Source organism: Cajanus cajan, chromosome 7, assembly GCF_000230855.2.
Source record: "Cajanus cajan strain Asha chromosome 7, NIPB_CcT2T_4, whole genome shotgun sequence".
Classification (NCBI taxonomy): domain Eukaryota; kingdom Viridiplantae; phylum Streptophyta; class Magnoliopsida; order Fabales; family Fabaceae; genus Cajanus; species Cajanus cajan.
In genome coordinates this window covers 50,169,134-50,190,275 of record NC_138523.1, presented here as the reverse complement: position 1 = coordinate 50,190,275, position 21,142 = coordinate 50,169,134, and the positions used below count along the sequence as shown (strand labels likewise).

At 36.8% G+C, this 21,142-nt stretch overlaps 2 protein-coding genes across 2 annotated transcripts; one reads left to right on the top strand and one right to left on the bottom strand.

Moving 5' to 3' along the window:
• Positions 1–1,523: 1,523 nt before the first annotated feature.
• LOC145950064 (uncharacterized) lies at positions 1,524–2,689 on the top strand. Its single transcript, XM_083060990.1, has 5 exons — positions 1,524–1,589; positions 1,751–1,872; positions 2,017–2,368; positions 2,483–2,535; positions 2,623–2,689. The coding sequence occupies exons 1-5, from the start codon at positions 1,524–1,526 to the stop codon at positions 2,687–2,689; spliced, it is 660 nt and encodes a 219-aa protein (XP_082917116.1).
• Positions 2,690–9,032: 6,343 nt separating this feature from the next.
• On the bottom strand, positions 9,033–10,124 carry LOC145950063 (uncharacterized). Its single transcript, XM_083060989.1, has one exon. It carries the CDS (start codon positions 10,122–10,124, stop codon positions 9,033–9,035), a length of 1,092 nt encoding a protein of 363 aa, XP_082917115.1.
• Positions 10,125–21,142: the final 11,018 nt, after the last annotated feature.

Genomic DNA, 21,142 nt, shown 5'->3' with positions numbered 1-21,142 from the left:
GTATTTGTAGTGGAGGTTGCTTATAAGCAACCTCTTGTGTCACATATGTTATATCAGCTCTTTTTCACTTTATGAGTTGCTTAAATTTTAGTAAAGTTGTTTGTAGAAATTCTCGTGCTAAAATTTAAGCAACCTATAAAGTGAAAAAAAAAAAAGTTGATGTGACATGATGTGGTACAGGGAGTTACTTATAAGCAACTTCCATTGAAGATGCTCTAAACTGAAATTAGACTTATTAATGCATGGAGATATAATACTAAAAAGACTTTTTTTTTATATGAGTGAGAGAAAAAAAAAACATTGACGTACTACTAAATGTTATAATTAGTGATTACCATTAAAATATACAAGTGATCAATACATTAATACGACCCAAAATTGTTTCTCTTTATTCTCATAAAAATGGCTTTCTCACTATATGTATTCTCAACAATACACAATGGTACTTAACATTTAACTAATAATCCAATCTAATGGAAAAAGTATAGTCGGGAATCAAAAGACCAAGAGAATCAAGAAAAAAAAATAATAGTAATTAAAATGATACACAAATTGATTCAAGGTTCCTTTTCTCTTTGAAAAAAGAAATTACAATATAAAACTATTTTAATTTTGTAAAATTTTAGATTTTTTAAACAATAGCACCAAAACATTTTGAGGTTTTTGTTTTTTATGATTTTCTTCATTATTATAAATTTGTTAAACACATTTAATTTGTTTAAAACTTAAATATGTTTTTAGTCTATATAAAATGAGTGAGTTTTGATTTTTGTCCCGTAAAATTTTATTTTTATTTTTCATCCTTCTAAATTTTGTAAACGATTATTTTTTTTATTCTTGCAAAATGGGCAAAGTTTGTTTTAGTCCCTATATTTTTTCAGCCCTATAAAATTTAAAGTCATTATTTTTATGAATTTGTAAAAAAAAAGTTATAAGTTTCATACACTATCAAAATATTACAAACGGTTGTAGATATCACTTAAAACGGTATTGACCTTTAAATAAATACACAAGTAGCTAAAAAGGGTCATATAATAATAGAAACTAAAAAATTAAATTTTAGAAGAATGAAAAACAAAAAAAAATACAATGATCAAATTCAAAATTATCTTATTTTACAGGGACTGAAAATATATTTAAGATTTTATTTAATTTTAAAAGTTTTTTTTACAAGAAAAGAAAATAAAATGACATTAAATTAGATTGGATCGAATTAAAACTATATTTTTAACTAAATTGATGGAATGATATATATTATAAAAAACAGTATGGGGGACTAGGTTTGAGAGATTTGAGAGCTTTCAATTTTGCTCTATTAGGGAAGTGGAGGTGGCGTTTATTAGTTGAGAGAGATAGGTTGTGGAATAAAGTGTTAACATCTTTATATGGAGTGTCATCCTTGACTTTGGAAGGTAGAATGGGTAGTGTGTCCAGGTGGTGGTTAGATCTGTGGAGTATTGATGTGTGTGATGGTATCTCTTGGGATTGGTTTTCTACAATAATGTGTGTAAGAGTTTTGGGTAATGGGCGAAACACTTCTTTTTGGAAGGATTCTTGGTGTACTACAACTCCTTTTTGTGTTCGATATGGTAGGCTCTTTTCTATTACTATCAACTCGGAGGCAACCGTGGCAGACATGTTCTTTGGTAGAGGGGGTGGTGTTGAGTGGAATTGGAGGTGGAGAAGGTCTTTATTTCAGTGGGAATTGGAATAGTTGGATCTATTAGTTTCTGATCTTTGTGGTTTTCAGGTTCAAGAGTATACTCATGATTCTTGGAGATGGAAAGCTGATTCAGATGGCAAGTATTCTGTCAAGTCAGCTTATCATGTTATTGTCAATGATTCTCTTTTTGCTGAAATACCATTACACAGGTTTATTTGGTGTCATTTGGTGCCCTATAAGGTCTCTTGTTTTGTCTGGAGGGTATTGTTAGATAGATTCCCCTCAAAATTTAATCTTGTTAAGCGACATGTTCTTATTAATTCGGATAGTTCCTGTGTATGGTGTCAATATAGGATGGAGACTTCTTCACACCTATTCTTTGAGTGCTATTTTGCATATCATGTTTGGATGCTTTCCTTGGAATGGTGTGGCTTCACTTCTGTGCTGTCAAATAGCCTCATTGCTCATTTTGATCAATTTCTTGGGTTGCCTCTCTGTCCTTCCAAAATGAGGTATAGATGGGTTGTGATCTGGTTGACTGTAATCTGGAGTATTTGGCTAGCAAGAAATGCTCTTATTTTTTCTGACAAGGTGCTGTCTACTTTAGACGTGCTTGAATTGGTAAAACTGCGCACTTGGAAATGGTTAAAAGCGAGAGATAATTCTTTTTCATACTCATTTTCTTCTTGGGCTGAGTCCCCTGCCGTATGCCTTAATTTTTATTAAGTGATTTTGTTGGTGATTATTGCTATCTGGGTGTGTGTTTCCGACATAGTTGCGGCAATACTTTTGACAATGTTGATTGGCTTCACTTTGCAGTTGATAGTCTTTTTTTGGATTGTTAGTTTGGTTGTTCCACCTATTAGTGCAAGGTCTTTTATTGTATGATGTTTGCAAATTGATTTTAGGAGGTATGTAGTTATTGTGTTGTTTTCATTAAACACCTCCTGTTGTCAAAGGTGCACTACTTACTTTGGTTATGTTGTGTATATGGGTTGGAGTACCCCTTGTATTTCTCTTATTTAATTCAATTTTGCTTAGCAAAAAAAAAATCATAAAAAAATGATTAAATAAAAATAGTGAAATGAATTCCAATTCTCAAACCGCTAGTCTTGTTACTCCAATCATGTAGGTTTGATGATATATTTTTAGACAATCACTGTATTTGTTTACTTTGACCTAACTATAAAAATAAAATTCAAGTTATTTTTTTATATATAATTTTAGCTCAAAATTTTATTTAAAATTCATTTTTTTTTCTTGTCTTACATATCGAATAGTGAGAAAAATATCATGACTCTTTAAAAAGTTATTGCACTTAGTTACTTTTTTTAAAAAGCGACTCTCCCGGCCCCTCCCCTCCGGTGTTTTTTTGTTTTACAAGGCCCCTCCAATTAGGGGTGGGTAGACGGACCCGGGTCCGCGGACTGGTCCGTAAGTCCGCGAATTTCGCGGATATCGAACCTATTTTTTTCAAACCTGTATGATTATGTCTAATTTTTTAGCCCGGCCCGTGAAGTTCGCGGACTTGGCGGATTTAATCCGCGGGCTCACGGGCTAGTCCACGGACTTCACTAATTAATATTTTTAAATATTATGATTTTAATATTAAGTTGTGTATTTAATTTTTTAAATTACAATGACATTAAAATTATGTTTAGTTGGTAGGTATTTGTCATTTGAATTACTTTTATGACATTTTGATGCTTTTATTATTGAAAGTTTGGTACTATTATTTAAGTATTTGTAATTATTTTTATTTTAATATTTTAATATTTTAATATTTAGTATTTTAAACCATTTTAACTATTGATAAACTTTAGCATGATAAAATTTAGCTTATAAATAAAAAATATATTTTTTCTTCTAATTTTATGTATTTTTATTTTTTAAAAATTTATTTTTTTCAACCATTATTTAGGCCCGCGGACCGGTTTGTTATCCGCGGATTTTGGCGGGCCGGATACGGACTTAAAAAATAAGTCCATTTATTTTACGAACCGGACTTATCCGGCCCGTATAAAACGTGGGTTTTACGGACCGAGCCTTAAACGGACCTGACCGGTCCGTATACCCACCCCTACCTCCAATCTTTTATGTATAACCCTTCAATTTTATATATATATATATATATATATATATATATATATAAAGATATTTAAATGTAATGTTGATCCAACTTTTTTTTAAGAAAGAAAAGGATTAAGTAAAGTGGTGATATAATACCATATCTTACATGAAGTTAATTTTAATTTTATTTTACAAAAAAAATTATATTAAAGTAAAGTATGACTCTGTGTAAATTCATAATCAATTATCAACTTCTTTAAGAAACGAGACACAAGAAAAATCAAATTCAATATTGTACCTGTTTGAAGGGCACACTAAGTCTTCTAGTAGTCCGAAGGCCGAACGAGACTCCCGACCCAGTAATCCGATACGCTGAAGAGGGGGTTGGTACCTGCAAAAGGCACTCCAACGCTCAAGTCAGGACAAGCTCGAATCTCTAGGATAATTAATGAACAGTGACGTTACCTTTTGTCCTGAGCTATTTATACTGTCATTTATGGGCCCCGGACCCCATGGGCCTCGCAGCATACTTACCGTATTAGGTAATACACCCTAATCAACTAATTAACCCCTAATTACTTGATTAAAGGTAATAAGTGACGATAGGCCGATCCAGGTGGCCGATTGGCATTCGGCTGCTTGGTTCTGCCATTCAATGGCCGACAGGGTGGTGGCCGACCTCCCTACCCGTACACTGCCCCCCAACCTTGAAGAAAGATGGATCTTTCTTTAAGGGTAAAATGGAGACAGTGGCCCTAGTAAGGTGAACGGTTGCACATTTGTAACCGTTGGATCGTGTGAATTGAACGGTTACACAAATTCAAAAGTTGCATTTTCCCGCCCATTTGATGAGCCTATAAATAGGTGAGTGGTAGGGCCATTCGCACGTATTGCTCTCAACCGAATTGGGGTAGCCGAAGATCTCCAAAGCCGATCTGACTAGGAATTGTTCTACAAAGAAATTGGTAAGCTTTTATAATCATGGTTGATACTTCTACGAGCTCTTCGGCCGACAGCTCTCGGTCGTCGTCATCCGAGGGGACATCGTCCAGCGAGTCAAGTCATCGAAGTATCGTTCGGCTGCCGATTGATGCCGATGGACTGAATGAGGGTGCTTCTTCTTCGGGGGAAACCTCTACTAGCGGGAGTGAAGAGGTTCAGGAAAAGACGAAGCGTGTCTCGAATCGGCAACGATACGGTCTCTCTGATGTGCCCGGTTACGAGTGGGTCAACGGGGAGGTAACTTCCTACTATTCACGTTACCGAGACATAACTATGATCACAAACATGCTGGACTATACAAAATGCTTAAGTTTTGACGCTAAGGAGGAGCCGTATCCGATTGGAGTTCGGTCTTGCCAAAATAACGCCTTCCCGAACCCAGACATTGTTTGTTTAGATCAAAGTGGCGCAAAGATGGAGTCATTTTATATGTACGACTGCCTCGTTCGGGACCTGAAGGTAAAGCTGGCGTTTGATGAGTTTACCATGGGGTGTTGAAGGTGTTGAACGTTGCTCCTACTCAATTGCATCTGAATAGCTGGGCGCAATTGCAAGGTTTTAAGCACTTGTGTAAGTGTATCCACATCAAGCCTTCTCCACTCCTTTTTCTATATTTTTACTCTTCCCGACCTACTATACTGGCGAAGTGGCTCTCCTTGAGCCGAGTGGGTGATCGATTACTGACAGTTTTACCTCGTCATATAAGAATTTTAAGGCGGGATTTTTCTGGGTGACTATCAGGCCGAATGGACGGCGCTTCTTCTTTGGGGAGGATGATAAAAGTATGTTCCCGCTGTACTGGACTCGTGCCCCTCGGCCTTACAACGTGGTGCCGAAGAAGATGCTGACGACCGAAGAGCGGAATGACCTGAAGTTATTACTTCGTCTTCCTCGGCGCTTGCCGACTAGGTCTTTAATTAACTTGGTTGAATCTTCACGTTGGTGGAATGACCTGATAGGTATGTTATCTGTCCTATTTCAATTGTCAATTAAATTCCTATTGATGTTTACCTAACCTTTTTTGCAGAAATCATGGTTACCAGCGGCGCCGATGAGCTGAATATTCGCAACTTGCTTGCTGCTCGGGCGAAGCAAGTCAGACAAGCCGGGGGTGTAGGCACTTCGGAAGTTGCACGCACCCGCCGACCAGATAATGATGACCGAGCACCTCCTTCTCCCGAACGCAAGAAAAAGAAGGGAAAAAAGGGAAAGGAGACCAGTCGAGAACGTCCTAAAAGGAAAGGCGCTGAGGAAAATCCAGAACGCGCTAAGAAGGCCAAGTCAGTGCCCGAGGCATCACCCAATCGGACTGTGATTGTGGTGCCACCTCAGCTAATGTCTCGTGCCTTTCTTGGTGACGATGTGTCGGCCGAGACGTTGATTCGGCCTGACATTGTGTCTCCTTTCGGGCAGGAGTTCTTGGCTAGCCTGGATGCAAGAGCCAAGTGGAGACTCTACTGCGAGGTGCAAACTCGCTCATTGGCCTTAGCCCATCACCTAGCCATGGAACCCATCGGCGAGGTGGTGCATCTGAAACAAAGTTTAGAGGAGGCCGAGAGGACTGCCGCCGAAGCTATCGCGGTGAATGAAGAAGTGACAGCCAAAAATCGGGAGCTGTCGACCGAATTGGATGTTGTTCGGCGAGACAATGATACTCTTTGCCTGAACCTTCAAAAAGCAGCTAATGAGGAGCGGCGCCGACTGGAGGAGGCTCATGCCGAGTACAACCGCCTAAAGGAGCAGGCGAAAGAGAAGATTGTTGCTCAACATGAAGCCGGGTTTAAACACGCTGTTCGGCAAGCCAAGCACTTCGGCCAATTTGAAGAGGGCTTCGAGTTTGATATGACCCAAGATTTTTACCAAGGGTCATTGATTTCTTTTGCTGATATGCCTGAAGGGGCAAATCCCGATGGGGAAGAGCCAGAGGATGCCCCCCAGGCTGAAGATGCCGAAACCTCTTCCGAGGAAAACACCATGGATGAGGGAAACCCGGAACCTGAGAATGAGGCCGAAGGAAATCCCAAATCTGTCATTCAAGTTGATGCAGCCCGAACTCCGGAAGAGTAGTTTAGTGCTTGATAGGTCTTATGTACTTTTTAACTTTTGTTTGAACAAGTGTAGACTGGGGACCGATAGAGCCTCCTTTTTTAGAATGTAATGATATTGTCTCGTTTTGACTTGTGTCTTTAATACGTCTTCTTCATTCGAAGTACTTGTCAAATTTGCACGTAAGACTCAAGTAATAAGTAGCCGAATCGGTATTATTGTTTGTAAAAATCAAAAGAAACACTTGTATTCTGGAGCAAGATCGAGTGGAGTCCCTCGAAATTGCCTTGTCTTGCTAGCAAAACCGAGTAGAGGTTACTCGGAATTGCTTGTCTTACTAGCAAAACCGAGTGGAGTCACTCGGAATTGCCTTGTTTTTGAGCAAGACCGAGTGGAGGTCACTCGGACTTGCCTTGATTTACTGGCAATACCGAGTGGAGGTTAATCGGTCTTTCCTTGATTTGTTGGCAAAACCGAGTAGAGGTCACTCGAAATTGCTTGTCTTGCTAGCAAAACCGAGTGGAGTCACTCGGAATTGCCTTGCTTTTTGAGCAAGACCGAGTGGAGGTCACTCGGACTTACCTTGATTTGGTGGCAAGACCGAGTGGAGGTCAATCGATCTTGCCTTGATTTGCTGGCAAAACCGAGTAGAGGTCACTCGGAATTGCTTGTCTTGCTAGCAAAACCGAGTGGAGTCACTCGGAATTGCCTTGCTTTTTGAGCAAGACCGAGTAGAGGTCACTCGGACTTACCTTGATTTGGTGGCAAGACCGAGTGGAGGTCAATCGGTCTTGCCTTGATTTGCTGGCAAAACCGAGTAGAGGTCACTCGGAATTGCTTGTCTTGCTAGCAAAACCGAGTGGAGTCACTCGAAATTGCCTTGCTTTTTGAGCAAGACCGAGTGGAGGTCACTCGGACTTACCTTGATTTGCTGGCAAAACCGAGTAGAGTTCACTCGGAATTTCTTGTCTTGCTAGCAAAACCGAGTGGAGGTCACTCGGGATTGCCTTGCTTTTTGAGCAAGACCGAGTGGAGTTCACTCAGACTTACCTTGATTTGCTGGAAAAACCGAGTAGAGGTCACTCGGAATTGCCTTGTCTTGCTAGCAAAACCGAGTGGAGGTCACTCGGGATTGGATTGATTCTTGGGCAAGACCGAGTGGAGGTCACTCGGGATTGGATTGATTCTTGTTGCTTCTTGATCAACTCGGGAGGGAAGCCTTTTGCGTGATTTTCCGAGGCACATCCTTGGCCGAGTTGATTAACTCGGGAGGGAAGCCTTTTACGTGATTTTGAGGCACATCCTTGGCTGAGTTGATTAACTCGGGAGGGAAGCCTTTTACGTGATTTTCCGAGGCACATCCTTGGCCGAGTTGATTAACTCGGGAGGGAAGCCTTTAACGCGATTTTCTGAGGCACATCCTTGGCCGAGTTGATTAACTCGGGAGGGAAGCCTTTTGCGTGAATTTCCAAGAGGGCAACAACAAACAATGAGATAAAGTGTACTTTATTGATATGTGCCTTGTTAAAAACCTTGTCGGCCAAAACCCCTTTTCACTTTTTTACAAGGGGAGAAAAGACCGATCAAGGAAAAGAGTGCAACTTGGAATTACATTATGATCAGATTACAACGATTAGCTGTAGTATGTCTTCAAGTGAGATGAATTCCATGTTCTGGGGATGATCTTGCCAGAAAGCTCTTCAAGTTTGTAGGCACCGTTATCAAGGCTATGTCGGACCCGAAACGGGCCATCCCAATTTGCTGCCAACTTGCCTTCCCGTGGATTACGTCTTGCCGGTCCCAGAACTCTCCAGACTAAGTCTCCCTCCTTGAAGCTTCTCTTGGTGAGATTGGAATTGAATCTACGAGCCATTCGTTGCTTGCAAGCTTCGGCTATGATCTGAGCTTTGGTTCGTACTTCGTCAATCATATCGACTTCGGCTCAGAGCGATGCTTCATTGGTTGTCTCATCAAAATGTTGCCGCCGAAAGGAAGGTTCCCCGACTTCAACAGGGATCATGGCATCGGTGCCATATGTTAGCCTAAAAGGTGTTTCTTGAGTTGTGGACTGAGGCATGCACCGATAAGCCCACAGGACTTCTAACAATTGTTCGGCCCAAGCTCCCTTAGCGTCCCCTAATCGCTTCTTTAATTCAGTAAGTATCACCTTATTAGCTGCTTCGGCTTGTCCATTGGACTGCGGATGTTCGACTGATGTAAATCTGTGTTGAATGCCGAGATCTTGGATAAATCAATTGAGTTTCTGGTCGGTGAATTGCAAACCATTGTCGGTTATGAGAGCATGTGGAATGCCAAAACGAGTAATGATGTTCTTCCACAAGAACTTCTGAACATTAGCGGCTGTGATGCTGGCGAGTGGTTCGGCCTCGACCCATTTCGTGAAATAATCCACAGCGACCAATAAAAACTTGCATTGGCCTTTAGCTATCGGGAATGGTCCGAGTATATCCATTCCCCATATTGCAAACAGCCATGGCGAGCTTATACTGTGTAGTTCTTCAGCCGAGGCATGGATAAGATTGCCATGTTTTTGGCATGAAAGACAACGCTTGACGAACTGCATGCAATCGCTTTTGAGAGTTGGCCAGTAAAAACCTGCTCTAAGCACTTTCATAGCTAGCGTCCTCCCTCCCGAATGAGATCCACATATGCCCTCGTGAACTTCTCTCAAGACATAATCCGCCTGTGCTGTATCGATGCATTTCAAAAGAGGCACCGAGAAACCCCTGCGATACAACTGTTCCCCAACAACCGAATACCTGGCCGCTTGAGTTCGAAGTTTTTTGGCAGCCGCATGGTCAGATGGTTCCTTGCCAAGCTCCAGGTAGTCTATTATTTTCGTTGTCCAGGTGTGTGTAGGCTCTTCGATCGTCATACATTCGATCGGTGTTACACTTGGAGTAGCAAGATCAAGGTGAAGTGTGGTTCGTAGCTGTCCAGGTTTCCAATTACTACTTGCTAACCGAGCTAACTGATCGGCCCTCTCATTATGTTCTCTCGGCGTGTGTTTCACTTGGACATCCTCAAAAGTGCTGCACATTCTGTGAAACAAGTGGTAATATTTCAGCAGGCCTGAATCTTTCACCTGGAAATTGTCATTCACTTGTTTTGACACGACTTTCGAGTCGGTCCAACATATCAATCGTGTAGCCCCGATTTCTTGTGCGAGTCTCAATCCTGCCAATAGTGCCTCGTATTCGGCCTGGTTGTTTGACGCTTTAAACGCGAATCGTAAAGACTGTTCCAGGGTCACTCCTGTCGGTCCCTCAAGAATTATACCTGCGCCACTGCCTTGACTGTTTGACGAGCCATCCACGTGCATGGTCCACACGTCATTCTCGAAACGACCTTTCGGTTGCAATTCATTTACAAAATCAACCAAGTATTGAGACTTGACCGGACCTCATGGCTCAAAGCTGATATCAAACTCTGATAGCTCAACAGACCACGCCATCATCCGTCCTGCTAGTTTTGGCTTTCGCAACACCTTGGCTATCGGGCAATCAGTTCGGATAATGACACGATGGCTCTGAAAATATTGCTTGAGGCGCCGAGCGGTATGAATGAGCCCAAGCGCCATCTTCTCCAGAAGCTGATACCTGGTCTCGGCCTCCTGTAACATTCGACTGACGAAGTAGATAGGTTGTTGCTCCTCCTTTTCCTGAATCAGAACGGCGCTGATTGCGTCGTTTGATACGCACAAATAAACCACCATTGGTATCGCGGGATCGGGCTTGGAAAGAATGGGTGGCGAGCCGAGGCGCTCCTTCAAAGTCTTGAAAGCCTCCTCACAAGTCTCAGACCATTCGAACTTCTTGATCTTCTTCAACAATCCTACAATGGGTTTGGCTACTTCGGCCAAACAGGGGATGAATCTTGATAGTGCAGTAAGGCGTCCTGCTAACTTCTGGACTTCCTTAAGGTTCTTGGGACTTACCATGTTGACGATTGCCATGCATTTGTCAGGGTTGGCTTCTATGCCCCTTGCCGACAACATAAACCCGAGGAATTTTCCACTTGATACCCCAAACACGCACTTTTCAGGGTTCAAACGCAGGTCATACCGGCGCAATTGTTGGAATACTTCAGCAAGATCAACTACATGGCGGGCAATATCGTGGGATTTAACAACCATGTCGTCAACATGCACCTCCATGCTTCGACCGATTTGGTGCCGGAAGACTTTATTCATCAATCTCTGATAAGTTGCACCTGCATTTTTTAACCCGAAGGGCATGACCTAACAGCAATAATTGGTCGAATCAGTTATGAAAGTTGTTTTTTCTTCGTCGTGGGGATGCATGGGGATTTGATTGTACCCCGAATAAGCATCGAGAAAGGTGAGGATTCTGTGGCCGGAGGCACCGTCAACTAACCGATCTATGTTCGGGAGTGGGTAAGCATCCTTGGGACATGCTTTATTGAGATTAGTGTAATCAGTACACATTCTCCATTTTCCGTTCGGCTTTTTCACCATTACCACATTTGCTAGCCAAGTGGTGTAGTGAACTTCCAGAATGAATCCCGCTGCTAGCAACTTGGTCACCTCTGCTTCCACTGCTTGCTTCCGTTCGGTTCCCATTTTCCTTTTACGCTGGGCAACCGGTCTCGCTTCGGCACAAATTGATAGTTTATGACACATGATATTGGGGTCTATGTCGGGCATGTCAGAAGGTGTCCATGCAAAAAAGGTCTTTGTTTTTCATTATCGCCCGGCGCAAGATAGAACAGTCTTCTTCAGATGTGTCGGCACCGATGTATGTGACTTGAGCCGAATTCGAGCCGATCTGTAGCTCTCTTTTTGACTCTACCGGCTCTACACGTTCCTCATCATTCATTCTTGGGTCAAGATCCAAAACTGGTTCTTCAACTGATGCCGAAGAGTTGACAACATGAACCCTTTTGGACTTTGATTTTCTTTCTATTGGAGCTACTTGCAAGCTAGCAAAATAACATTCCCGAGCAGCTTTTTGGTCGGCGTGGATGGTGATGATTTTCCCCTTGTCAGAAGGGAACTTCATTGCTAGGTGCGGAGTTGACACAACAGCGCCTAGCATGTTCAACGATGGTCGTCCCAAGAGAATGTTGTAAGATGTGTGAGCGTCTACCACGATGTATTTTATCTGAATCTCCCTGCTTTCATGTTCGTCAAAACAAAAACGAGTGAAAAGCTTAATATACCCTTTGGTGTTCACCCTCTCCCCTGCAAAACCGACCAAAGGATCGTCATATGGGACCAATTCTCTTTCGGAAATACCCAATTGTTTAAAGGTATTCCAATACAAAATATCTGTCGAACTGCCTTGATCCACCAGCGTTTTCTTTACTATACAGTTGTGAATTTCCACGCTAATCACCATTGGATCATCTTGCTTAGGATCGATGCCTTGAAAATTAGCATCAGTGAAAGTTATTGTTGGTAATCGTCGGGGAGGTTGCCTATCCACATTATTTGCCGAACGAATAGCTCTAAGGTGTCTCTTTCGGGCAGAAGATGTCGAGCCGCCACCCGCAAATCCACCTGCGATTGTGTTTATGACCCTCCGACGTGAAGGTGCCGAATCATCTTTCTTTTCTTGCGACCTACTTCGCTCGCGCCGAGGTCTATCAGACCGATCCTGCGCATGCCGATCATTGTGTCAATACTGAGGCGAGGAGCGGGGACGATATGAAGCTGGCCGATCCACAAAATTGTGCAACTTGCCTTGCTTGACCAAATCTTCAATTTTATCTTTTAAGGCGGCACACTCTTCAGTTGAGTGTCCGCGATTTCGGTGATACCTGCAGGTTTTGCTGGTATCGGCGTGTGGCGGAGTGGAAGCTCTTTTGGAACCGCCAACACTTCTGCTGCCAAAGCTTGCTCCAGTATCGCGGCCCAGCTTGCATTAAGAGGGGTGTAATTGGAGTATTTGGGACCTCGCACGGGTCGATCCCGAAGAGCTATTTCTTTGCCTCGCCCCCTGTATGTCTGTTCGATTGGCTTCTCGGGCTTGGCCGACTGGTCAGCCCGGACCTGATTTCGAAATTCGGCCAACTCCTCCATTTGCATATATTTATCCGCTCTCCTGCGCAGATCATTCATATCTGAAGGAGGCTTCTTGCATAGGCTATTGACGAATGGCCCTGGTTTTAAAGCCGTCGTCAGGTGATGAAGTGTTACCGCTGGGTTAAGATCTCGGATTTCCAAGGCTGCCTTGTTGAACCGATCCATGAAAGTTCGAAGCAATTCTTTCTTATCTTGCCGAAGGCTAACCAACGACAAAGATGTCAAGCTATGAGGACGGCTTGTTGCAAACTGAACTGTGAATTGAGATGACAGAGTATTGAACGAGTCGATCGAGTTAGGGGGTAGCCGAGTGAACCAGCTCAACGCCCTACCCTTGAGGGATGTGGGGAAAATGCGACACAATGCAGCATCATCCGTAGTACTCAGGGTTACCTGCGTAAGAAAAACATCAAGATGTTCATCAGGATCAGTGGTACCATCATATTTATCAATGGGTAAAGATTTCCAATTGTCCAAAAGAGAGAGTTGCATTATGGAGGGGGTGAAAGGGTGTCGGTGTGAGCCGATATAGTTGTCAAATCTGCGGGCCGACCGACAGTGGGTAAGGCCGAAGGGTGCTTTTCAGGTGCTACTGCCAAGGCACGAGGGACCGATGTATGGATCGTATGGGACTGGTGCGACCCTTGAGTTTGCGTATTGGTGACCTGAGTAGGTTTCCATGAGGTGTCTTGATTCCTTAGTGCCTCATTCTTAGCTTTCAAGGCCGAAAGCTCCCTAGCATCTTTTTCTCGCTGTTGTTTCATAGCCTCCATCTCTTGTTTCAATAGACGGACGGTTTCAGAAAGGTTGGTTTCATCCACCACCTCGACATGTTCTTCTTCGTGTTCCTGATCTACCGTGTTCGTCCTCCTTGTTATCGCCATTGTCTTGCTCGATTAATCTCTAAGATCGTCTCGGTTCGGCCCCACGGTGGGCGCCAAATGTACCTGTCTGAAGGGCACACTAAGTCTTCTAGTAATCCGAAGGCCGAACGAGACTCCCGACCTAGTAATCCGATACGCTGAAGAGGGGGTTGGTACCTGCAAAAGGCACTCCAACGCTCAAGTCAGGACAAGCTCGAATCTCTAGGATAATTAATGAACAGTGACGTTACCTTTTGTCCTGAGCTATTTATACTGTCATTTATGGGCCCCGGACCCCATGGGCCTCGCAGCATACTTACTGTATTAGGTAATACACCCTAATCAACTAATTAACCCCTAATTACTTGATTAAAGGTAATAAGTGACGATAGGCCGATCCAGGTGGCCGATTGGCATTCGGCTGCCTGGTTCTGTCATTCAATGGCCGACAGGATGGTGGCCGACCTCCCTACCCGTACAAATATCATGTCTTAAATTAATGCTTTACATGAAGTTAATTTGTAATCAAAGTTAACATATAATAAAAATAGTTTGTAATCAACGACCAGATAATTACAAACATATATGGAAGGTAATCTGGGGTCAACAAGTAATTTAGACTTAAAAATATCGCGTGTATACAAAAAAAATAAATTATAAAGCCTCTAATTAAACACAAGCCTTTTACATTTTTATTAATTAGCTTTTACTCATTTATTTCCAATAGCCTTTTAATTTATATATTTTCTTATTTACGATCTTTCATTAACTTGATTGTCTGTACATATTTCATTTACCGTTCTTTCCAAACTTCTAGAAGTATTCATTTTTTCAACTAAGTACTTTTTAAGAATAGTTGGGAAACTTAGTTGAAAGAAAAGTCTCTTGACAAGCAGAAATCATTATGTTTGTAATTTGATAATACTTCGTCTATATTAATTGATTTCTTCGATTGAATATTATTGCAGAAATTAAAACAGGAAAAACATATATTAAAACAATTAAAATTAATAGGGAAGCAAAACGATAAAGTTTAACCCGTCAATAATTCTACCTATAGAACAATAAAGAAAGTGATTGTAGATATTGAAATAATATCGTATGTCAATTCAAGCAAACAGGAAAAGATTCATATAATTGTGAAAGATATTTCACAGAAATCTCAACACTTAAAAGTTTCACCAACTTTATTAATATTTTTTATGTCATTAAAAACATGCTTAAATACTTCTATAAATGTAGAATTGTTATCAATCATACATGTCATGCTTAGAGTGAAGTAGCATTTCTCTTATTCCTAAATTTTGCAGTACCAAAACCACTTGCACTTCTAAATCCTTATATATATAGGTAGATATCATATAATAAGCATATATATACCTTCACATTCATATTCATTAAAACTAGAATTGGAAACTGTAGGATCTCTCAGCATCTTGTTCTTGAAGTTCTTTTATTTCTTGCTAACCTACCTATCACTCTTTTACATGTATTAAAGCACTATAGTATATATATCAACTTCAGAAGCAGGTAGCAGCAAGACAATATGTCACAAGGTAGAGTGATGAAGCAAATAGAAGAGAAGAGCTTGAACAAAGCACAGATTTGTGGACCCTTTAAATCCTTCAGAAGAAGATGCACCATGCTGGTCAAGGAGCATAGGGCCAGGTTCTATATCCTTCGACGCTGTGTCACAATGCTTATTTGCTGGCAAGATAATTCTGATGACTATTGAAAATATTGCTTATTATACATGCACTCTCTCTTCTCCGTTCCTTTTTCTTCTCTGGGTGTTGGTGCATGCATGATAGAGTTTGGTGTTCACCAAACTTTTATCAAGTATTTTAAGTATATAAATATAAATATGTATATATATTAAAAGTTCATATTAGAATAAGACAGATATCATATGTAAAATTAGAGTCAACAATCAAGATTTCAAGTTTTTAAAGAATATATACTAGCTTTAGCTTGATTTAATATTAACATAATCATGTATATATGAAGTTGTATGTTTTGTGTGGGATGCATCTAATGTAATGTTTGCGAGAGTGTATATATGATAGGTGTTCTTAAAGTATATGTGATATATATGATGGACTGCATTCACCAAAAAAAATGTGTTAGTATATATAATTGCGACGAACTTTACGTATTTGCATTTCAACGTATGTGTTTCGAGCTGTTTAACGTCCAATAATTAATGGATCTATGGGTGCCGATTTCTAGTTTTCTACTGGTTCTGCATAAACTCATTGTTTTTCTCACTACTGTTAACATTAGACTCATAAGTTTCTTATATATTTAGATTTTCTTTAATTTACTGCCAGAGATTAATTTCTGTCAAAATATTAAAAAAAAAAAAAATATATATATATATATATATATATATAAATTTTATCACTCCTAACAATTTTTTATTTATAAAAGATCTGTTTTAGAACATGAGATTGATCATTCTGTAATTAGCAAAAATTACATCTTACAAATATAAATTATTTTTTAATTATAAATTATTTTTTAATTGTGAACTTTGAAGTACTGCATAAATATTCTCAATTAAAAATAATATATACATGCATGACGTACGCATGGTTATATATACATTCGAGCTCAATTTAATTTTACGTCACTCTTCAAAGGAAATGGAATAAATACTGAAATAATGTTACATAAAACCAAGAGATGGAGATTCGGGAGAAAGTTTAGTACTTTAAATTCTATCCCATCGTGCGCAACTTCTGCAAAATGTTTCTGCACGTGTTTTCGACATTGTTTGGCCAATGCTTTTTTCTTGTATAATTTTTATAAAATTATATACAAATATAGTTTCTCTCTTAAGCAATAAAACAAATATATACAAATATATTTAAAGATAATTATAATTCTATAACGATTCAGGTAACTTTACACTTGCTAAATAATAATTTTATTACTTTTGATAAATTATATCTAATTAGGACTAATTTTAATATAATGAGAAACCAATTGTGCTTGTACGTTAAAAATTGCTGTGATGATTGACGCATATGGCACATCCAAGAAGAAGGACAATATAAATTTTGAAGTAATTTTTTTTTTTTAAGATAATGAAGTAATGTTCTTAAAAATGGACAAAATGATTATAAATGGACGATATGCTTTAGACATTATTTGTTCTGTTCACTAGTACTGCGGTTATATAAATGTGTGACGACAAAATGAAATTATTCTAGGATAATTTTTGTATGATAAAAATTAATATGAAGATAACAGAAAAGTGTGATAAGACAATTGGTATAATAAAGAGATAAAGAAAAATAATATTCTTAAAAATATTGTTAAAATATATTAATTATAAAAATTGCTATTAAATTACTTTTTATACATTGTTTTTGGTATTAAATAGTAAAATATATACAATTATATTAATTTTTAACATATTTTATTTTAAAATACTAATGAATTTAAATTAAATGATTAAATTATTCGATTGAATAATTATTTACAAGAATTATTAGTGTGTTAATTTATTTTTTTTCAATCCTATTTGAATTTAATAGTATATATATATATATAAATATATATATATATATAAATATATATATATATATATATATATGTGTGTGTGTGTGTGTGTGAAAAGAGGAATTCACTTATTTTAAGAGGAAGTCTTGATAAAATTATTTCATTCAATAAATTATGTTTTTCATCAAATTTTAACGATCTAACCGTCAAATTAAAAGATTTTAATATATAAATCAAGTTTACAAATTTTTAAAAAATTTGAAAATTATTTGAAACTTGTTCCATTAATTCAAATTAACAGTTAATCATAAAAATATCTTATATATTAATTTGAGTCTATATAACGAAGTTTTATAAAATTTTCAAGTTTTTAAAAAGTTTGTAAACTTAATCTAACATTAAAGCTTTAATTTAACAAATAGATCGTTGAAATTTAATTTTAAAAAAATAAGTTATTAAATAGAATAAGTTTATTAAAACTTACTCTTAAGGACGTTTATTACGTAAAATATTTTTACTTTCCTAAAAATCTTAGGGGGTGTATTGGTTTAGGATTTCGTAGGTATTCAAACAGGATTTTATGTCACTTAAAAACAATCCAGTGGTATTCAATCAAGATTTTCAATATTTTTTAAAGAGTCCATTAAAATCCATTGGTATTCATTTGAGATTTTTTACAACTTAAAAATAATCCATTGGTATTAAAAAATATAAGGATTTTAAAGGATTGTTGTGTGAGAGGGATTTTGAAAGACTTTCTAGTGTTTTCTATAAATACCAAATTCATAAAACAATCCCATCCAAACCCATCGGATTTTGAAGGATTGTTTGAAGTGACTTTTCAAAAAATTTCAAGTGAATTTTTCATCTTTTTCTTTTTTATGTTCCTGTCTTCTCCATTTTTTCTCTGCTAATAATATTGCACTATTGTTCATTGCTCATATATAATATTGTAGTATTATTCTCATCTCATTCCCCTATTTTGTGAAACTCCGATATGTAAATGATAGTGTCATTGATTTGCTCTATTTTTCTGTTCGTTCTCTTTAATTGACTTGCTTTATTTTATTCTATGTAATTGAATTTGTTCCTTTATATAACACAAAAAAAATGCTTAAAATTTTAACTTTTAAGTGGTAATTTTTTTTATAATACACGTCAAGCAAAGAAAAAAGTGAAAGATGAAATTGATATCATAATCTCTACAATATATATATATATATATAAGATGAATTTGTTAGGATTTCTGTGAGTAGAATGAGATGAAAATTGATCTTAGTTGGGGGAAGAACCCTCTCAGCATAAAAATTGCAATTTATCTCATTTCCTTAAGTTTGTTACTATTTTTCCCCTCCTTTTATGACTCAACAATTATTTTATTTTTTTTACTATGAATTTTTCTTTTTATTTTTATATTGTGAAATTAGGACTTTTTTATATTTTAAAAAAAGAAAATTAAAATTATATATTTTAAAAAAGATGTTGCAGTATTTAATTTTTTAGGGTTTAAGATTTATGTCTTCATTAACTTATTTTTTAAAAGAGGAAATATTGTTAAAATATTTGTGAGAATAATTTACATTCATAAATATTGTTAAAAATTATCATATAATATATAACTAAAATAATATATATATATATATATATATATTTTTTTTTTATATATCTAAATGCTTATTCTTTAAATAATAATAATAATTATAATAATTATTATTATTATTATTATAATACTAATATTATATATATTGCATATGTAATTAGGTAAATATTTTTTCGGTGGATTGTGGATTTCCTAATCGACGCCAATTTTAAGTTCCATTTCGAGGTGTAAGATATCATCTACAAGATTTTGCAAGTTAGGGTAATGACCTTGAAAATGATAAAGAATTGTTCAATCTTCGTCATGCGTCTTTAAGGAATGTGATCGAGAAAATATTTGGTATTTTTAAATCAAGGTTCACAATTTTTAAGTCAGCACCTCCATTTCTATTTAAGACACAAGTAGAACTTGTGTTAGTATGTGTAGCACTACATAACTTTCTACGTAAAGTATGTCGTTCTGATGAATTTCCAATAGAAGCGGTAGATGAACCTTCATCTTCAACGTTACCAATTAATGAAAATCATACTTTTGAACATATTATTCAAACCCAGGAACAAAAGCGAAAAGATGTTAATACTTGGAGGACTAGTATACCTCTGGATATGTGGGTGAATGTTATTTAAGAGGATAAGATATTATGGAGAATTATTATTATTATTATTTATCTAGACATTATTATTTTTTTATTATTTTTTTCTTTGACTCTTTTTAAATTTGAATGTACGAATCTTTTTTTTGAAATCTTATCAAATGTCAAAAATCCACGAAAATGCTACAAAATCCCACAGAATCCATTAAAATCCTGATTTAAAAGTCTTGCAGAATCCATTAAAATCCTGATTTCAAGTCTTGTAAAATCTTGCAAAATCTTAAAAGTCATGAAAATCCTGCAAAGTCTTTTAAAATCCGCAGGATTTTTTTTAACTAAAAAAGTCCTTTAAAATCCTAATCCAATACACCCCCTTAGTTTCCCATGTTTGGTAGCTTAAAAAAAACGATTCTTAAGAATATAGTTTCTTAAAATTCATTTTTATCTAACTTTCTCATAAAAATATTTTCACGAGGAAGGGTGAAAATTCAACTTTTTCAAGTTAAAAGAAAAATTTTATGTATATAAAAAGATCACAGTATCTCTCTCACTCTCCGTCTCTTTTCCTCTCTTCCACTCTCTCTTTGTTTCTCTCTTTGTCCCTCTCGCTTTCCCTCTTTCTCCTTCTCTTTTTTGCTCTCTATCTTAGTCTCTCTCACTCTTATTCCCCCTTTTCTTCCTCTCATATCTTTATATTTTTATTTCTTGTATTTCATTATTTTTTAACATTTTCAATTTTAATAATATTATTAAAGTTTTATTTTACTTTTTTAATATTTGAATGGTATTTGTTAACACTTTTTTATTTTTTTATTTGAATGAAATGAAATAATATATTTCTATTCTTCTTAATTATAATTTAACATTTTTTATTTTTTTAAATATTCATGTATTTAAATAATTTTAATAAGTTTTTCAACTTTTTAAAATAGTTTAATGTCATATTTGTAATAGTATTTGTGTAAATAAATATATCTAATGAGTTTATTTTAATAAAGGGTATTTTTGTAAAAAAAAATTCATATACCCAAGAATACACTATTATAACCAAATATAAAAATACTTAATTATTAAAAATCTTATATGAGCATTTTCAGAAATTTTTATAAGTAACCAAACATAATTTAACTATTCATAGAAATTATGATTTACGAGATTTATAATTATCAAGAATCATAGTTTATAGGTATGAAAAAAAAAATTTCCTACCAAACACTCTCTTAAAATAATTGAAATTCACTTGTATCAAAAATAAATTTGAATAAAATTATTTCGCCCAATAATTCAATTGTTGAATTAAAAGACTTTAAAGAATACATAAGTAAATCAAATAATAAAATAAAAACTACATTTATATTATTAGTCACAAAAAGTTTAAAAAACTTGATTAAAGAATTCACAATCCAATTCCAAAATTAATGTTAACTCGTTTTATAAATTAGTTATAGTTGAATTGATTAAATCATTTGACGAAGTCAAATTGATCTTTACCGCCTCCTGTCAATCAATTCAGCCTGCAAAGTGACTATTCAAATGAAACATGTTAACAGTGACTCATGTCACATGCCAATCACCAAAGTGACCATTCAAATCGAAGAATCACAAGTCATGTTATAAAAATTGTAAGTCGATATAACGCTAAATTCTCTCTTCCCTAATACCCAATTGAGGATAGGGTCCAATCTCTAATTAAATTACAAGTGATTAAGGATGAAAATGAGACAAAAATTGT

Bases quoted from the DNA above. Each gene is read 5' to 3' on its own strand.
- LOC145950064 (XM_083060990.1), top strand. From the start codon at position 1,524: ATGGGCGAAACACTTCTTTTTGGAAGGATTCTTGGTGTACTACAACTC. The intron at 1,590-1,750 runs GTAGGCTCTTTT...TGTGGTTTTCAG, and splicing joins TCCTTTTTGTGTTCGATATG to GTTCAAGAGTATACTCATGA. The intron at 2,369-2,482 runs GTATGCCTTAAT...TTCACTTTGCAG, and splicing joins CTTGGGCTGAGTCCCCTGCC to TTGATAGTCTTTTTTTGGAT.
- LOC145950063 (XM_083060989.1), bottom strand. From the start codon at position 10,124: ATGCACGTGGATGGCTCGTCAAACAGTCAAGGCAGTGGCGCAGGTATA.